Source organism: Equus asinus, chromosome 14 (genome assembly GCF_041296235.1).
Source record: "Equus asinus isolate D_3611 breed Donkey chromosome 14, EquAss-T2T_v2, whole genome shotgun sequence".
NCBI lineage: Eukaryota > Metazoa > Chordata > Mammalia > Perissodactyla > Equidae > Equus > Equus asinus.
In genome coordinates, this window is record NC_091803.1 from 1,876,507 (window position 1) to 1,896,571 (window position 20,065).

A 20,065-nucleotide genomic window follows, 5' to 3' on the forward strand; every position below is an offset into this window, starting at 1 on the left:
GGTTTCCCAGGTGCAAGCATTAGGACAATTGTTAATACTGATCCCATTTAAAGAGTCATCTTCTGGAAAGCATGTGACAAAGGTATGTGTCACTCACGCTTTATGACATTATCCCTTTAGAAGCACAAACATTACATCTTTGATGCGTTATTCTGCAGACATTAAATAGAAAATTATGAAAACTATTTTTAGCGGTGTAGAAAAATGTTAAGCCAAAAGAACAGGCTATAAAATGTATAGGCTCCATGAGGATAACTATGTAAAAAGCATATGCAGAGGACAAAGGAAACACACCCGGACCCAGCGGCTGCGTTAAGGTGCTGGAATGGTGGATGGTTTCTCTGTTTATAAAATGTGTGTCCTCATGTTACACGCATAACAACATTCTCCTCAAAGTGCCAGTTCACAGACGACGACGACATCTGACCGGTCTGATGACCACTCGTTCATCACACTTCTCGTGGACGACCTTCCCAGCACGAAGCAGGTCATGACAGATTCTTGGGAAATAATGTAAATACGCTTCTCCGAGATATTACCTAACCACAGCCTTCTCCAGTCCCGGTCAAGCTTCCTGGAATTCATCAGACATCTTGTAATTTCACTTTACATTTGCTCAGCATACAAACTCCAGATTGTTAAGAGTGCTCAAGAGCCCCCCAAAACCACCCCCCACACACACAGGAGAGCCATCTGCCCTCTCGCAGCGCAGCCAACAGGACACAGCCTCAAGTGCGGCCTCGGATTCTCCTAGCGCTCAGCCAGCAGGACACGCCTCAGGCCCTCGTGAGTCCACCAGAAGGGGTCCTACCTGACAGTGTAATACTGACATTTCCCCAAAGAACGTCTACCCCTTCAGTCTGGTGATGATTTTTTAATGATTCTATAAGAAAAACATGCACAGGATGGACACACGGCCCCCGTTCGGAGGGTACCGTGACCAGGAGGCATGACTTCACACACCCTGGGGCGGAGGCCTCCTACCTGCATGCTCCAACGCTGTGATCACTGGGCCGGCCCCTCTCAACAGACACAGCAGGTCCCAGGCTGCGCAATCAATCCTGCAGCTCCCCGCTCCAGTCTCTCCACATCCGCCCAGCCAACAAGATGGGTCAAACATCTCTTTTCACGCTACATTTTTCTTAGGAAGGAAAAAATAACACCAAAACAGAATTCCCCCACCCGGCACACATCACATTCTTGCAAACCACAAATTCTGGCAAAATCTGTCCTATATACTAGTGGTTGAGTTAGTTCCTCTTTCTTCGAATTGACACATTTTACCTTGCAAATTGTGTATGCCTGTGTGTGTGTGACAGAGAGAGGAGAGAGAAAGAGAGTTTAAAAACCAATAACTCAAATACTATAGACACAGCTACCACTGTTAATCAAATTAAAATATTCTAGATACTGGGACGCACAGAAAAATAATGGTTTCTGCCCATCAGGAGTTAACAGTGGAAATGCGTGTAATGGAGGGAGCAGCGTGCACAGGAGGGTTTTTTGCCTGAATGCAAACAGTACTTTAAAGTGCAACTTAATCACAGTCAAATGCGTCCATCCTAAGTGACAGCTCAGTGAATTCGGACAAATGCGCACAAGCAGAGAAGCAGGCGGGGGCGGTGGTCGGAGCAGAGGGCATGGCAATCGCACAGGCGTGCAGAAAGGGCGGGAGCCGGCTGTGGCGGAGCGGGGATGTCAAGCAGGGTTCAGACCTGACCCCACAGAAAGCCAGGAGGCATCCGGAGGCTTTGCGAAGGCAGATGGCTGGGAGCTCCCTAACCAAATGGAATGTATGGAATGCCATCAAATGAGCCACTCCAACCGGAGTGGAGCCCATGCTCCCTTGTTCTGAAGACCAAGTTAGGTCCGTAGGATTGTAGGAAGCACGGCTACGATACATAGTGGTCATCTGGATATATTTTTATCAGTGTATGAGGCAATCCCAAAAAAATCAGATCGGACAATCAAGCACACACCACACTCATTCTTCGCCATTCTTATTCTAAGTTACAATCACTGAGCTTTATAACCTCAAAACAGGCCCCGAAATAAACTCTCATCCCACACAGTCAGGCAACGGAATGTTCTAGTCAATCAGATATTTTGATAGTTCTAATTTTAACATAAAATCTACACAGGGTTAATGTCCAAACTGCAAAAAGTACTACAAATCAATAAGAAAAAAGACAATCTCATAAGACAATGGGCAGTCAAAAGATATGAACAGTCAGTTCAGAGAAGCCACACAGGTGAAGATTATAAAGAAACTAAACTTCACTAACAACTGAGGAAATGGGAATTAAAACAAAAATGAAACACTTTCCTAATTTTTCTAAGTCTGAAGGGAGTTTTAAGAAATGGTATTGAGCGTCGATGAGATGGGAGGGAAAGGATGCCTTAAAACATTGCTGTTACAAGTATAAATTGGGAACAGCCACCGCAGAGGATAATCTGTCAGTCTCTGTTCAGACAAAGAATATGCAAGTCCTATGACACCCAGCAATTCTGCTCCTAGGGGATCCACGTGTGCCAGGCAGAATGATGGCCCCAAAGGTGTCCGCGTCCTACCCCCTGGAGCCTGTCAGTCTGTTAAGTTACAAAGTAAGGGGAAATGAAGGCTGCAGATGAAATTCAAACTGCTAATCAATGGACCTTAAAGTAGGGTAAGGGCTGTGGATTATCCAGGGGTGCCCAATGTAACCCCAGGGGTCCTTAAAAGTGGAAGAAGTAGACGAGAGAGAGAACCAGAGAGATGACAACATGAGAAACGGGTGCCCATGGTTGCTGGAGGAAGGGGGACCATCAGCCAAGGAAGGAGGGCGGCATCTGGAAGCTGGAGAAGGCCAGGAAACGGATTCCCCCCGGGACGTCGAGAAGGCACGCAGCCCTACCCACACCTGCCTTTCAGTCAGCGGAAACCTACTTCAGACTACTGACTCCAGAAGCGTAGATGGAGTCTGCTGTCTACTGTGAGATGATCAATTTGTGTTGTTTAAGCCCCTAAACGGTTGGCAATTTGCTCCAGCAGCCACAGGACACTAACACACTGCCCCAGGAAACACGGGCAGGTCTGCACAGGGAGGCGCCTGTTTTCTGAGTGCACACGTGTGAAATATACAACAGAACTGAGGGGATCCACCCCGAACTGGTAACAGTGGTCACCTCTGGTAAAGAGGGGGTGACTACGACTAGGGAGAGACTTTAACTTAATCTATAATGCTCCATAATTTTTTAAAGAAAATGTTTTTGTCCATGTATTGCATAACTGAAAGTTAAATTTTTAGGAAGGGAGTTACCATTCACAGCTTAAGCTTCAAAGAATAGAATACAAGACTCTTGACGCTGAAAACCACAGTGAACACAATAATTTTTTCTGACAATCCAAAGGTACTACAAAGACCCAGACCTCACGGTTCGCACAATTAACACCGACGGTGGGATCTGGCTGTGTGGACAGAACACCAGAGAAGAGGAAATTCGTCGTGTATCCATAAGCCACAACTCCCCCTCCAACAGAATCAGCCTTTGCTAAGGGGTGAGATGTACACATACCACCCCTGGAGAAAATTCACCCTTAAAGGCTTAGGTTTTCTGACTCCAGCCCACCCAACCTCGGCCCCCACCACAACACGCCCCCAACACTGCCCACTTTGGGCAGGTCACCTGCCTCTGGGTTCTCGTTTTCCCAGCGTAAAAAAGGTTTGCTCTACCACTGCGCCTGCCTCCAGGACGGTCGAAAGGTTTCCAACGGACCGAAATGACAGGCTCCGCCCGAACGGTTGGAGAACCCCACTTTGAAACTCGCCAGGCTGCAGGAAAGCGCTCTGTAAACTGAGAAGGGTTAGAAGCACGCCTCATAAAATCGCCACCGCCCTAAGGCAGGCCGACTATTGTGGGAATTCCCACGAAGTCACCGGGAGGACAGCCTCGGAGAGCTCATCCCCAATGACACCATAATGGCAGCCAGGGGATGAGTCCCGTAGGAAACAGTTAGTGCAGTCTGTATGTCTGCAAAGAGCCCTGAGCCACCACCACATCCAGCAACTCGGAACTGTCTTACAATCTGCAGCGAACAAGCATTCCCACCCCATCACAGCCTCCCATTTCCAAGTGCCACCCAGCCAAGGGTCCTCTCTGGGGCCCTGGCACAGGTAGGGCCGACAGGTCCATGCTGGGCTCCAACGTGTGACCGCATGAACACATGTTCTAAGCAACAGCAAGAGCTATTACCTGTTTCTCCTTACACAGCTACAGGTAAGATGAAAAACAAATCAAGAACGACTGGGGAGGGAGCCTGCCATGGCCCCCCGCCACTCCAGCCCCCCCCACCCCCGTCCCCGTCCCCCAGCAGCTTCCTTGCCTTGCCACTTGGCTCCCCTTTCTCCCTAATGAATAAGCTTTCTAGGAGCCCTCCAGAACTCACTTTCAGCCTGGCCTCGTCAGGGACACCTTGCCAGAACCCCCCAGGCGGAGTCCCCCAACCTTGGCGCCCCCCCAAAAGAAAGAGTAACTCACACCAACGTCCACCTACATCCATTCTCCAGTTAGAGGACTGGAGACAGGAGCATTTAAATGGGGGCAGCCCAGAAAAGCCAAGCCTCGCGCACGCCTTCAGCGTTTGCGCTCACCCATCAAGAAAAGCAGCGAGAGAGAAACACGTCCGGTTTCCAGATGGGAACACCCAAGTCCCAAGCGGCCAAATCGCCCGTCTGCGGCCCCGCGGTCCAGGGCTGCGCCCCACGCGGCTGGGCGGGGAGTCCCCGCAGGAAGCGCGCGGCGGGCGGGCCCCGCGGCCCCGAGAGATGGGGACAGCCCCGGGAGGCGCGGGCAGGAGCGCGGCGACGGGCCAACCTCGACAGGTGCGCGAGGTCCGGGACCCGCGGCCGCACCGCGAGCCCCCCGCGGAGCCACGCGCCCCCAGGGCGGGGGAGCGGAGAGGGGACCCGGGCGGGCGCGGGGCGCCGGGGGCAGGAAGAAAGCCGAGGCGCGCGGGCTCGGGGCCCGGGACACGCGGGCGCGGGGACAGGTGGGCGCCGCCCGCCGGCTCCACGTACCTGCCGCCGCCGGACCCGCCTCCTCCTCCGTCTCCGCCTCAGCCGCCGCCGCAGGCAGCGGGTCCATCACGCCGGCGGTCATGTGAGCGCGCGCCACGTGACTTCCTCCGCGCCCGCCCGGCCCGGCCCCGCCCACCCGCGCCTCGCCCCGCCCACGCCCAGCCCCACCGTCTCCCTTGACTGGCGTGGCCACGCCCACGCGCGGACTCGCCCCGCCCACACCCGGCCTCTCCGGGCCCCTTGCCTGGCGTAGCCACGCCCACGAGCGGACTCGCCCCGCCCACGCCCCGGCCACGTGGCCACTGGCAGCACCGGCAAGCACTCCCGCCCCGCGTCCGCCGCTCCTCCCCGCGGGCGCGATGCCATCACCGCCCTCCCCTTGTTCACTCCCACCTGCCCTCGCTCGGTCACCCGCTCAGCCACTCATTGGCTCGGCCGCTCACCCGTCCACCGCTTCCTCGTTCGTCTATACTCACGCATCCCGTCCTGCGGTCGCTCAGTGGTTCGCCCACCCACCCATCCTCCGTCTTATTCGTGCACTCACTCATTCACCCATTCCTTCATTTACCCACCCCCGCATTCCCTCGGCCCTGCATTCCCTTATTCACCCCAGCATTCATTCATCCACCCACCCACTCATTCATTTCGCCTCCCCTTCATTCATTCACCTGCCCCGTTTATTCAACCCCCTCCCTATTCATTCACTCACTCCGTCCTGCATTAGCTTCCTCATTCACCCCTCGTTCATTCATCCACTCACCCACTCATCCATTCGTTCGTTCACTTTCCCATCCGCCCGCTCACTCCCTGGGAGTGGGTCCCAGAAGGCGCAAAGGCTCTGAGACATCAAATAGCTGCAAACGCTGTGGTCTTCCTGGAGCTAAAGTGGGGGTCGGGGGTGGGGAGCCCAGAAATGGCTGCAGAGGAAGCTGGAGCGATTGGCAGGGTCCATCCGGGAGAGCCTTAGTTTCCAAAGCAAGGATCTTGGGCCTCCTAATACTGATGCCTACCAATGCTCAGGGAATTGTTACAGCAGTCAAGAGCCCAGACCCCCGCCATCAGGGTCCTAGGAAGGGTCCCCCAAGTAGTTAGTTCCCTTGTTGTGGCTGCTAGACCCTGCCTCAGTTACAGACCGCCACACTTAGGACACTCTTGTGCCCACACACCGGGACATCCATGTGAGCTGGTACAATGAACGATGCCCTCCCCCACCAAAACCTTGGAAGCCCCGTCCTCCTGCTACAGACGCCTAGAGCAGCTTCCCCGAGTCACAGTGGGACACCGCAGGGCCCTGTGACACACACACCTCCCATCTGATGCTGCTTCCTTCCGCTGCCCCGGGCTTCCTTTCAGCTGCTGTGGCATCAAACGATGTGCTCAGCACTTTCCCCGACTCCACGTCTCCCCATCCCCAAACACACACACACACACACACTGCTAACTTCCTGGTATTATTTGCTACATATCTCTGTCCCGCACTAGATTATAAGATCCTTACTAAATTTTTAAAAGTTCATCGCACTTCGAAAACTGTGAAACCGTAAACAAATATAAAATTAGACATTACTCAGGAATACAGCATATTGAATTTATTATTGGAGTTTTTTTTAGCACCCCTGACACGTGGTTACACGGCCTCTAGCTCAGTGGTTCTGGGTCTTGGCTGCACTTTCTAATTACCCAGGAGCCGTTTGAATGTACCCTGCCTGGAGCCCACGCCCAGAAGTTCTGATTTAATTGGTCTGGGGTGGGGCCTGGACTTGGGTGTTTTTTAAAAAACTCTCCAGATAGATCCAACGTGCGGCGCAAGTCAAAGACTCCAGCTCTAACCTGAAAAGTTGTTTTGTTCCCACAAACATTTCCTGAGCGTTTACAAGGTACCGAATTGTGTGTGGCTGGTGGGAGAGGAGGGCGGCGGAGGAACACATGGAAAACCAGGTGAGGGCCCGGCCACCCAAGTTCCTGATGGCCTCGAACGGAGGAGCAGAACACAACAGGATTCCGCCACCACGAGTGAAGCGAGCACTGGGGCTGGAAATGTGGGTGCTCTGGAAGGAAAGGTGAAGGAGCCATTGGTTCTGAGGTGAGTAGTTCTGAACGCCTCCAGAAGAGGAAATTCAGGCCTCACAAGCCGTGGGCTCCGTTGCCAGATATCTCTGACGGTTAGAAAGTTCTTGGGAAATGTGCCCTGAAACAGGTCTGCCTGTAACTTCTTTAAAAGAAGTTTAATCCCTATACTTATACAGTCTTTATACTTATATAATCCTTATACTTATACAAAGAAGCCTAATCCTTATACTATTTCTGTTTCATTCAGGGGACGGTAAGTAGAAAATGGAATTTCTGATTTTTAAAACCTTTTGATTCCTGGGAAGAATCCAATTGTATTAAGACTGTTAATCTGTTTTCTGAGTCACACTCATTGCTTTCCATTTAGGAAAGTGAGAACGATACAGCCAAACCGCCAGGACTCAGAATGCAGGACACTGAAGTGGGGACTTCGGCACACAGGTGGACACACAGAAAGGGGCTGTTATCGGTCATCCTGCTGAAATGCAAGGGTTTCCAAGTCCTGCTAAGGACCTTTCAAAAGAGTTACTCAAATGCTTTGAGGAGTATAGCCTAGAAATATTCATGACAGTTCATGTACCAGTTGGGACAGGCTATATCGCGCTGCAGTATCAATGTCAGGTCTCAGAGCCCGAGATGACAAAGGGGGATGCTCGTCACGGTCACTCAGAGACCCAGGAGAATGGAGCAGCCGCCGGCTTGAATTTCTGCCCCCGTGACAAAAGGAAAGTGCTCTGGAGGGCCTGGCATGAGCGGTTAAATGCTCTGGCCCAAAGTGGCACACAACACTTCTACTCACAACTCATTAGCCAGAACTAGCGACATGGCTCCGCCCAACCACAAGAGAACCACAAGAACGACACCACCATGCGCCGGAAAGCCAGAAAGCCAGAGAGCCAGAAATATTTGATAAAAAGCACCAAATACTAACCACCCTAACCAACCTAACATTTATTGAATGCCTTCTGTGTACGAGCACTCTTCTCACTGCTTTTTATTTAGAAACTCACCTGCTCCTCGCAATAAATCTGTGAAATAGCAGTATGATTATCTCCATTTTGTAGGCAGGTAAGGCCAGAAAACTTCAACGCACAAAGATCACAGAGCTAGTCAACAGGAGAGCTGGGATCCAATCCCAAACTGCCTGGTACCACAGACCATCCTTGCAGCCACTGTGACATTACGCCTATGCTATAAAGCTAGCAATTTCTCCCCAACACTCCTAATCAAGAAATTCTGGTCCACCCATAACCTGTTGTTCTCGGAGGCTTAGTATGGAAGCTGCCTACAGCTCTGAAAATCATATTGGGGGCAGAAGGAGGGACCCTAAAAGCAGAGAAAACCATAATAATTTCATTGATAATATTAATAGCCCCAAACATTTATTAAACACTTACTGTGTGACAGGCACTATGCCAAGCACTGAACCAGTGCCATCTCACTTAATGCTGTGAAGGTCGTGAAACCAAATCCTCCTGTGACACCGTAAGATCTCGCTCAGGCAGGGCCTCTCGAGTATCCATTCTGCAATTCCTGCCTGGAGTAAAGAGATTGGCTCACATCCTCCACCAGCCCCAGGAAAGTTTAAATATCTCAAAAATGTTGGCTCTCCTAATCAGACTTTGGACAAGCTACTGAACTGCCTTCAGGTTCAGTTTGCTCAAGTGTAAAAACGGACATAGCAATATTGCTGACTCCAAAGCGTTGTTCCTCAAAGATTGAGATTTAAATAAGAGACTTCATTTGATGGGCTGAACTGATGCACAAGTCCATTTCCCCTCCTTCCGCAAACATACAGAAATGCTAGCGAAAGTTTTACCTCCCCCCCCCCGCAAAGGTTTTTAATACATTGGTGGAGTCAAAAGCAAGAAATGGTGCCAGATATAGGGAGAACTTCAAGCTACAGGGATGGACAAAAGCTGAAGCCAGACAACTCACCGAGCTTTCAGAAATAATAAAGGTCTTAGGAACCTGCGTTAAGGCAATAGGAGAGGAAGGCTTAGGTCCCAGCAAGGATGGAAAATGGACCCGAACCTCCTAGATAAAAATCAGGATTAACGAAGGGACGACCCACCAGCCTTTAGAAGCAGCTTGGAAGCTGGCTGGCCACACCGGACCAAGAATGGAGAAAGAATAACCCTTGAGGCAATCCCCATCCTACATATTTACCCAAGAGAAATAAAAGCATATGTCTACAAAAAAAGGCTCATTCCTAGAAGCCTTACTCAATAGCTAGAAGCTGGAAATAACCCAAATGTCTATTAACAGCAGCCTGGATGAACATATTGCTGTCGAGTCATACAATGGAATGCCACGTTGCAACGAAAAAGCGCAAAATAGTGACAGCGGCACCCGGAAGTGGGGCATTTCCTATAACAAACACCTCAAGATGCGGAACTGACTTTGGAATTAAGTAAGGGGTATAGACTGGAAGGATTTTGAGAAACATTCTAGAAAAAGGCTAGATTGCCCTGAATAGGTTGTTAGTAGACATATGAATGTTAACAACTCTGCTAGTGAGAATTCAAGAAAATGAGAACTGTGGTATAGAAAACGTACATCATCTTAGACGATGATGCCTAAATTGTCTTAAACAGACCGTTGTTAGAAATATAGAAGTTAAAGGCACTTCTGGTGCGGGCTCAGAAGGAAATGAAGAACCCGTTATTGGAAAATGGAGCAAAAGGCGTCCTGTTATATAATGACAGAAAGTTTAGTTGAATCGTGTCCTACGGTTATATGGAAAGAAGCCTATCCTGATTGCAAAAGACAATACAGTCAGGAGACTCATTGTCAGGAAAGTACACTGTGGAGAGAAAGCTAAAGGTGTGACTGGACTACCTTTTTCTTTCTTTCTTTTTTTTGAGGAAGATTAGCCCCGAGCTAACATCTGCCGCCAATCCTCCTCTTTTTGCTGAGGAAGACTGGCCCTGAGCTAACATGCATGCCCATCTTCCTCTACTTTATACATGGGATGCCTACCACAGCATGGCTTGACAAGCAGTGCCATGTTTGCACCCGGGATCCAAACCGGCAAACCCCGGGCCGCTGAAGCGGAACCTGCGAATTTAACCGCTACGCCACCAGGCTGGCCCCAAGGACCACCTTTTTCTAGTACCCAGAAAGGAACAAAAGGTCACAGTATTCGGTCACACAGAGGGCTCTTTGAAGAGATTAGGTATGTGCCATCTTAGCAGAAGCAAAAAGTAGAGATGTTGGGGCCGGCCCTGTGGCACGGTGGTTAAGTTCCATGTTGTGCTTTGGCGGCCCGGGGTTAGCCAGTTCAGATCCTGGGTGCAGACATGGCACTGCTTAGCAAGCCATGCTGTGGTAGGCATCCCACATGTAAAGTAGAAGAAGATGGGCACGGATGTTAGCTCAGGGCCAGTCTTCCTCAGCAAAAAGAGGAGGATTGGTAGCAGATGTTAGCTCAGGGTTAATCTTCCTAAAAAAAAAAAAAACCACCCAAAAGAAGCAAAAGATGTGTATGGGTAATTCCCTGAAAAGGAAATCTGAGAGGCTAATAAGCATATAAAAGTATGTTCAAAGGTTCAAAAGGCTGGCTCTGTGGCCTAGTGGTTAAGTTCAGCATGCTCTGCTTCAGTGGCCTGGGTTTGGTTCCAGGATGAGGACCTATACCACTCATTGGCAGCCATGCTGTGGTGGCAACCCACATGCAAAATAGAGGAAGGTGGCACAGATGTTAGCTCAGGGCGAATCTTCCTCAGCAAAAAAAAGAAAAAACAAAAAAAAAAACCTTCAATTTACTATTAATTAGGTATAGTGAACATGTGTCATTATCTTTGGGCCATTCAGCATCTGAACCTTTCTTTCTGTGTTTGAGAAATTCCTCCCTTCGAGCGTCTCTTCTCACTATGGAAGGCAAAACGTCAAATACTCATTTCCCATCTGCACCCACCCAGGCTTACATCGGAAGCTGGGGTCACGAAGCAGAGCAGCCTCCAGGACGGTGATGAGTCATGGCAGCGGCAGCGCCTGCCTCCCCCTTCTGTGGGCTTCCACCAGCACCCGGGGTCGGCTGTCAGCCGTGTCAGTGTGCGCTCTGACATCTGGGACTAGCAGCGGACCAGCCCGCTCTTGGCATGATCTGCACATTTCTGTCGGCTTAGCTTTGAGCCTGACGGCCGGCCCTCCCGGAGATTTTAGCTGCTTGTAAGAATTTCCTTTGCTGCTTAAATCAGAAATCTACTTACATCAGGGAAATGCAAATTCAAACCTCAATGAGATAGATACCCTTTCATGTCCCCGAGATGAGGAGAAACAGATATCCCTCCCCTGCTGGAGTGGGTATAAATTGGGATGGATACCTTGGAGGACAATTTGTTAATGTCTAAAGAATTGGAATGCAGGTACCTTATGACCCGGAAATTCCACTTCTAGTCCTGTTCTCTAAACCACAGCTCCCGGAGACAACTGCAAGACTCTTCCTTAGGGCACTATTTATAACACCAACCCCGCCCCCCCCCCCCAAACAACCTACTTTGAGGTCAGTGTGGAATGAATAATAAATTGCAGTATATTCATACAATGTATCAACTAGAACAGCACATACCAAGATGGATAGATCTTGAAAGCGTCACTTTGGGTGAAAAGGACAGGACGTTGCAGAAGGATATGCATAGTGTACGACTGATATGCATTTGAAGACATAACACGCAAACACAGAAGAGGAGGGGTAAAACGCAGATAAGGTGGTGGCCATGCCCATGTTAATATCCTGGTTGTCATGTGACATTGTAGCTTTGCATCCCTAGGGGCAACTGGGCAAAGAGTATCATTTCACAGAATTGCACAATCTACAGCGAAATCAATAAAACTTCATTAAAAGATACCAAACAATGTATATATAACTTACAGACACATGGTGGCTTCTTCTGAGGGGAGGAGAGAAAACGGGATTTACGAAAGACAGAACGGAGGCTTCAAATCTTTCTTTTTTCTTAGAAAGATCTTGAGGCAAATATGGCAAAATGTTAACATTTAAAAAATCTGGATGTAGGTGAATGAGTGTTTGTATACCTTTCTTTGCATTAAAAAATGGCCGAAAGGTTCAATGAGATACTGTTCATCAATTATTTAAGGCAGCGCCTGGCTCATGGCAGGTGCGCAGTGCATCTCAGAGTGCTCGATAATCCCCGATCCTATTAGCCAGGAGGGTAAGGGCTGCTGGTGTTTGGCATAGCTCCAGAGAAGTGTATTTTTCTTCAACTCATCCCCCAATTTTCCCCCTCTGCTGAGGGATATATCATCACAAACTCTACTTTCCAATTCTCATCACTCATCTTCATGAAGGACCACAGTGAAGGCATTACTCTCGAGGTCCCAACACGATGGAGCGGAGGGGAGGGGAGCACAGTCTGAGGCCAAGCTGCCGGCTGGATGGGGCTGGATGCCTCCGCCGTACACGGGGACACCAGCAGCCCTGCCTCATAGGGTCATCCTGAGGACCAAGCGAGCTAAAATGTGTGGCGTCTCAGAACACAGCCTGACAGCGGGGGTTCTGGTTCCCGCAGGGCACAGCTGGGACCAAGGCGGAAACGCTCCCCACCCTGTGGACCCTGTGATCTTGTCTGAAAGTCAGCATTTCTGACCCACGTTACAGCTGAGGAAACAGACTCAGAGAACTTGCCCACTTATGGCACTTGTCCCGGGGCCCAGGGAGGTGAACAAGGACTGTCAGATCCCTCCCCCGGCCCTGCGTTTGAAGAAGGTCAACATCTGAGGAGAAAGAGTCAAGCTGGTGGTTGGCTGAAGGCAGAAGGGGGGCTTGGCGGAGTGAGATGGGGGAAGTTTGGAGGATCTGGGCCACATTTGATCCTCTGGGTCCATCTTTCCCTCTTCCCTCCCCTCCCAGCTCTGCGAGCTTAGGGACAGCCCCGTTCAGATAAAACATCCTGGAGAAATGTCTGAGAAACTCATCGGAGAGAAAATTCCTTCTCAGGCTTCCCACTATGTTAGGAATTTCAGAAGGAAGATGAGTAAAAAAGCAACCCCAGTTCATTACTGAAATGGGTGGGCCGAGATCGCCATCTGCAGGCGGCAAGTTTCTTCTGCCGACTTGAATTCTTTCCATGATCCCAAAACCCAAAGGGCACCCCCAGAAATCACCTCCTCCAGCCTCCACGCTTCACCCGAGGGAAGATCAAGTCCCCGTCAACTCAGCATCCCACTCAAGAGCACCCCGCCGGCTGGCAGGAGAATACTTCCAAAAAAGATGACTTTCAGTAATTTTTTTTCTTTTTAATTCATTTTATTGTGGTAAAGTACACACAAGAGAAAACTTACCATCTTAACCATTTTTTTAAAGATTTTATTTTTCCTTTTTCTCCCCAAAGCCCCCCAGTACATAGTTGTGTATTTTTAGTTGTGGGTCCTTCTAGTTGTGGCATGTGGGACACCCCCTCAGCATGGCTTGAGGAGCGGTGCCACATCCACACCCAGAATTCGAACTGGCGAAATTCGAACTGGGCCTCCGAAGCAGAGTGCGCTAACTTAACCACTTGGTCACAGGCCGGCCCCTTAACCATGTTCAAGTGTTCAGTTCTGCGGCATTGAGCACATTCACGTTGTTGTGCAGCCATCCCCAGCGTCCATCTCCAGGACTTTTTCATCTTCCCAAACTGAAACTCGGTCCCTTTTAAATTAACTCCTCAGACCCCCATCCCCAGCCGCCAGCACCCACCCTTCTACTTTCTGTGTCTGTGAATTTGACTGCTCCAGGTCCCTCACATAGTAGAATCATATAACGTTTGTCCCTCTGTGACTGGCTTATTTCACTTAGCACAGTGTCCTCAAGGTTCATGGACGCTGTAGCAGGTGTCAGAATCTCTTTCCTCTTTAAGGCTGAACCATATTCCGTGGTATGGACACACTACATTTTATTTACCCATTCGTCTGTCAACAAACACCTGGGTTACTTCCACTTTTTGGATATTGTGAATAATGCTGCTATGAACATTGGTGTGAAAATATCTAAGTCTCTATAATTTTTAATGAACTTTTTTTTTTGGAATTACTTCAGATTTACAAAAGAGTTGCAAAGATAATTCAGAGAGTTCTCGTAAACCCTAAGGTTCACATCTTACATGACCATGTCACGTTTGCCACAACCAAGAAATTAACATTAGTACATTACTAGTCACGAAATTCCAGACACTATTTTAATTTCACCTGCTTTTCCACTAATGTCTCATTTCTGTTCCAGGATGCAACCCAGACTGCTACATTGTACCCAGTCAATGATTTTTTTAAACTGATAATTATGAACACTACACAGCAATGTGGAAAAAGAACATTGGTGATACAGTGTTAAGAGGGGGGCGGGGGGGGGGGGGGAAGTAAATTAGAAGATTGTATCTGTGCGAAGCCAGATATTGAATGCAAATATTGAAACTATTTGTGTAGAGCGTGTCACAGTGATCTCGTGAGGCAGGCAGCACCGCTACCTGCCTTTACAGATGGAGAAGGCGAAGCTGAGGTCACCCCACCCAGGCCACGGGTCCCTGGTGCCCCCCCGCTGCTGCGGCTGCTGGTGGCTCTCAGCTGCACCTTGCTCTGGCAGATTGTTCCCAGTCCACACCCTCAGCCCACAGCTGACCCGTACAGGGTACAGTCGGGTCCCTTGTCTCCAGGTTCCAGGCATCCTCCAGTGCTCCGAGGACCAGGTGAGGCTAGACCTCAGCCCGACTCCTTCCCCACCCTCCTCTGCCCCCTCACTCCCTGCTCTTTCCCCCCAAGGACACTCTCAGCAAGGATCCCGGGCCCAGGCTCTGCTTCTTGGCGAGTTGGCCTAAGACATTGACCGAGGTGGCGAAGCAACTGGCTCCCCGGAGGCCCAGCTGGTGGGCGGGAGCCTCGCCGTCTTCAATGTCTGACTCGAAATCTACACGCAGACGCCCTCGGTTCCTGCTTCTCACGGGCAAAGCTTATTCCAAGGGTCAGGGACACGAATCCGACAACCGACCCTACGCCGAGGCTCCCTAATGCTGTGCAATCACCCGGATGCCGCCAGCACGGCCGAGCGTCACGGGAGCCTGGACTCCGAGGTAAGGCAGCCTTGGGATGCCAGGCCACACTCAGGGCAGGAACCGGAGTTTTGCCACAGATCCGCACCTTGCAACGCAATCTTAGGAGGAAGCTTGTAAAAAAAACAGAAGCAAGAGGAGCCACTCCAGATGACAGGGGACTGGCAGCCCTGAGGGCCCATCCACTAGACTTTTCTAGAAAGTTCTGAGGCCCCATGACAGAGGTCAGAAAATGCAACAGTAGCTCGAGCACTGTAAAAAAAAAAAAAGCACAGCTCTTGACTGTACTTATTTTCCTTTTTTTTTTTTTTGAGGAAGATTAGCCCTGAGCTAACATCTGCCGCCAATCCTCCTCTTTTTTGCTGAGGAAGACTGGCCCTGACCTAACATCCATGCCCATCTTCCTCTACTTTATATGTGGGACGCCTACCACAGCATGGCGTGCCAAGCGGTGCCATGTCTGCACCCGGGATGGAACTGGTGAACCCCGGGCTGCCGAAGTGGAATGTGCTCACTTAACTGCTGAGCCACTGAGCCAGCCCCTTATTTTCCATTTTTACATGTGCTTTTGCTGAGTTTGAAAGGAATCTATGCTTGGTGTAAAAAAAATTCAAACACTGCAAAAAAATGTGACTCCTCCCTAATTCTTCAGCCGACAGCAAACCTTACCACGGTTTACAAGGCCCCACGCCTTCTAGCGCCTGCCCATCCCTGGTGTCGGTTCCTACCACTCACCGTGCTGGACAGAGAGACCTTCCATCTTCCCCACACGGCCACATTTGTCCCCCTGCTGCCTCAGGGCCTTTGCACTTCCCAGTCCTCTTCAGAAAGCCCTTCCCCTGCTGCTGTTCCATTCTCGCCACCCATCCCCACACAGCTCCCATTTCTGGCTTCTTAGGGCTCAGCTCGTGTGTCCTCCTCAGAGAGGCCTCTCTGATCCCTGGTCTACGCTGCCTTCCACTGCCCCCCAGTTATTGTAATAATTTATCTTCACTCCACTTATCGCCATCTGAGGTTATTTCGTTTGTCTACTGTCCGTCTCTCCAGCTGGAGGGGCAGCTCTGTGAGGGCAGAGATCTTAACTCAGCAACTCAGGCAGACCAGTCTCTCAATGAGTATTTATTGAATTCATCAAATACCATTTGGTATATGCATATTTTTCCTATGCATATACTAATATTTACTTACTTAATATTTTAAGAAAGCATCATATGGCACATATAATTCTGCTATTTGTTGTTTCCTTTGACAACATGCCCTTGACTGAATCTGACACCCTTATGAGAGGGCGGTCTGTTTAACCAGCCCAGGTCCACTCATTCATTCATTCATTCATTCGTCTGGTCCATAGCACTTCCTGAGCATCCACCCCCGGCCCGTCCGATGCGGCAGACACCAGCCACATGGGCCTGGGAGCCCCGCACGGGTAGCTAGTGTGACCCAGGACCTCAATTGTTCATTTTATTTCATTTTAATTAATTTACATTTTAAAAATGATACTCAATTCAGCTACCGGAAAACTTTCAAGTATGTTTGGAACAACTGAGGCATACGAACCTACTTTTTCAACCCTAAATTTTATGAGCTCTAAATACAGATCAAGTATTTGTGATGAAAATTGAGCGTCTAAACCGAGATGTGCTATAAGTACGATACAAGCTGGACTGCCAGGACAGTGCACAAAAAAACGGAAGGTAAAATATCTCATTCATCATTTTAATATTAGGGCCAGCCCGGTGGCGCAGTGGTTAAGTTCACACGTTCCGATCTGGTGGCCCAGGGTTCGCCAGTTCCCATCTCAGGTGCAGACGTGACACCGCTCATCAAGCCATGCTTGTGGCAGGCGTCCCACATATAAAGTAGAGGAAGATGGGCACGGATGGTAGCTCAGGGCCAGTCTTCCTCAGCAAAAAGAGGAGGCTTGGGGGCAGTTAGCTCAGGGCTAATCTTCCTCAAAAAAATAAAATAAAATAATTTTAATGTTAATTATATGCTAAAGTGATAATGTTCAAATATGTTGGGTTAAATGAAATATTTTATTAAAATTGATTTTACCTGTTCTTTTTACACTTTTCAGGTGGCCACCAGACGATTCTAAATTACACACGTGGCTCACATTCCACTTTTATTGGATGGTGCTGATCTACTCCGTCCTGGGAGTGAGCTAGGCTATCACTGGAGAGCAAACTTCATAAAAAGGTCAATGTTGACACAAGGAGTTCTCAACAACCGTAGTCCAGCCAAGATAGCACATCTTTGATTTACTAACTTGTTCTTTCATTGTTTATTCAATCATTCATTCAATCAACAAACATCTTCAAACACCTGCTACCTACTGGGCACTGTCTCAAGCTCTGGAGCTCCTGGTGAAACAAATCACAGTCCTTGCTCTCAGTCTTCCCCGAGCTCAGGAGGTCCGCCCATCTCTTTTGTTCACTGGCATTAACATTTTAGCCTATATGCTTCGTCTCCTGCAATCCTTATTTACACTTCTGAGAGTAAGTTGCACGCACCCTGGCCTTTTGCCCTGAAATGCTTCAGGGGTGTATTTCCTTAGAACAGGGACGTTCTCTTACCTTAGTTCGGTTACTGACTTAGGTAAATTTAGCCTTGACAGTATTATTTGATCTAATCTCCGGTTCGTATTCCAATTCTGGCAGTTTCAGCAATTGACTCAATAACACGCTTCAAAGCGGTTTTCCCTCCAGGACAGGATCCAGCCACGGCCAGGCGGTGGAATTATTCTCCTGTCTCCCCAAGGTCCCGAGTCCCTCTGAAGCAGAGTTGTCTCTCCCATCATACAGGTGAGCAAAGTGTGGTCCACAGAAGCACCAAGATGCACCCAAGGCCATTGGCTGGGTCAGTGGCAGAGCTGCTGTAGCTTGTCCTGGCTGGCCAGAGGCTCTAAGCTCTTACGACGCCCGGGACAGGCGTTACAACGCCCCTTAACGACGGTATCATTTTAAGAATTTCCCATTTATTCACAGCCACGGTGGAAGCTTTCCTTCGAGGTCTCCGCAGAGATAAGCTGACCCAGCTCCACAACCAACTTTGGAGAAAATCCGACCTCATCTTGTAAAGCTGAAGATGCCCAACCCCGGAGCCATCCGTGCCAGTCCCAGGTTCACGTCCCTCAGATGCGCCCCTGCACACGCAGGACAGCATCCCTCACGGCATTGTCTGCAATGCCCCAAACCCGAAACAACCAAATTCCCAGCAACCGGGTAACGGATGCAGAAGCTCGGCTGCAGTGCCCCGCGGAAAGCTCTTCAGCAGCGAAACGAAGGGCTGCCGCTCTGCCTGCGAAAGTGAATTAACCTCAGAAAGACAACAGAAAAAAGGGCAAAGTCCAGAGTAATACAGACAAATAAGGTTCACAAACGTGCATTATGTCGTTTGGTGACATAGATGTTATTATATATATAAAAAATATACATTAGGGGCTGGTCCCGTGGCCGAGTGGTTAGGTTCTCGTGCTCTGCTGGGGCGGCCCAGGGTTCGGATCCCGGGTGTGGACATGGCACTGCTCGTCAGGCCACGTTGAGGCGGCGTCCCACATGCCACAACTAGAAGGACCCACAACTAGAATATACAACTATGTACGGGGGAGTTTGGGGAAATAAAGCAGAAAAAATATTATATATACACTTTAAATATATATTGTACGTATACTAAATATATAGAGTTTATCATGCCCTTGTTATCTTTATAGATTTATAATTTTATTATATATGTATAGTATTTTTACTGTATAGAGTATAAATATAACTTTTTCTTTTTGAGGAAGACTGGCCCTGAGCTAACATCCATGCCCATCCTCCTCTACTTTATATGTGGGACACCTACCACAGCATGGCTTGACAAGTGGTGCCAGGTCCACACCCAGGATCCGAACCGATGAACCCCGGGCCACCGAAGCGGAACGTGTGCACTGAACCGCTGCACGACCAGGCTGGCCCCTATAATTTATATTATATATAAACTTATATATTATAATATCTAAATATATGTTTACTATATATAGTATTTTATCTCTATATGTTTACTCTATATTTATCTATATATATTTATTATACATAGTATTTTATCTATACATAGTATTTCATCTCTATATATTTTATAAAAATACTTTAAATACTATAAATACTATAATATATAAAATTATTTATATAATAATTTTCGTATTTATATAATAAATACTATATGAATATAGATAAAATCCTACATGTAAAGTACTATATATATAGTAAAATTATAAATCTATAAAGAAAGATAGGCGCATGATAAACATAAAATGTATTGCCATTTCTAGACAGTTCAAAACGTTTTAAAACTCAGAGTCGCTGGTGTGTGGACCCCCAGGCGGGCGGCTGTGGAACACCAGCACCCTGAGGACCACAGTCTGAGAACCGCCAGGCTGGCAGCTGTCTAGGTTCTGCCCCCTGGGGTTCTGTTCCTTCCAACTTGATGGAAAAACCGCAAAAAAAATGCAAATCTGTTCTAACAACCTAGCCTCTCTTCAAAGTATATACACACAGCAATTCTGCAAATACAAACTTGGATGGGACCCTGCTGTTTCCCAATTCTCCCTCATAAATCGCTCGTTCCGTTTTGTTTATTTTCTTTTCCCACCATTCAGATCCCTCCGCCTCCTCCAAGTTGGTGGTGTCTGGATCTGGGTGCAGAGGGAGGATGGCGGGCCCGGGGCCTGAGGGGCCTCTCGGGGGATGGAATGCTCTGAATCCTGATCGAGGCCACGGTTTCCCGGACAGACATATTTATGTGTCAAAACTCACCCGACCATTGACTCTAAAGTTAGTTTCTAAATTCGAAGGTCAGCACTGGGCACGCGTCTGTCTTCGGTCATCCAGGGTCCCCATGCCTTCCAGCTCT

At 48.9% G+C, this 20,065-nt stretch overlaps 1 protein-coding gene and 1 long non-coding RNA gene across 10 annotated transcripts in view; one reads left to right on the plus strand and one right to left on the minus strand.

The window, feature by feature from the left end:
- Positions 1-20,065, minus strand: part of SNX8 (sorting nexin 8) — a 67,248-nt gene that overhangs the window by 38,421 nt on the left and 8,762 nt on the right. The window contains exon 1 of one of the 9 annotated variants that reach the window (XM_070484089.1): positions 5,058-5,200. The exons of 2 other annotated variants lie outside the window; for them this stretch is intronic. In XM_070484089.1, the coding sequence (XP_070340190.1) occupies positions 5,058-5,139 (82 nt within the window). In that variant the 5' untranslated portion in view covers positions 5,140-5,200. Of the gene's footprint in view, positions 1-984; positions 1,214-4,518; positions 4,556-4,631; positions 5,012-5,057; positions 5,201-20,065 lie in introns of those variants that run through there. 6 more of the 9 variants (XM_070484083.1, XM_070484088.1, XM_070484085.1 and 3 more) reach the window with 6 other exon arrangements.
- LOC139040132 (uncharacterized) lies at positions 14,473-18,295 on the plus strand. Its single transcript, XR_011494041.1, has 4 exons — positions 14,473-15,193; positions 17,250-17,371; positions 17,881-17,976; positions 18,160-18,295. It is a non-coding gene; the product is annotated as an uncharacterized lncRNA (long non-coding RNA).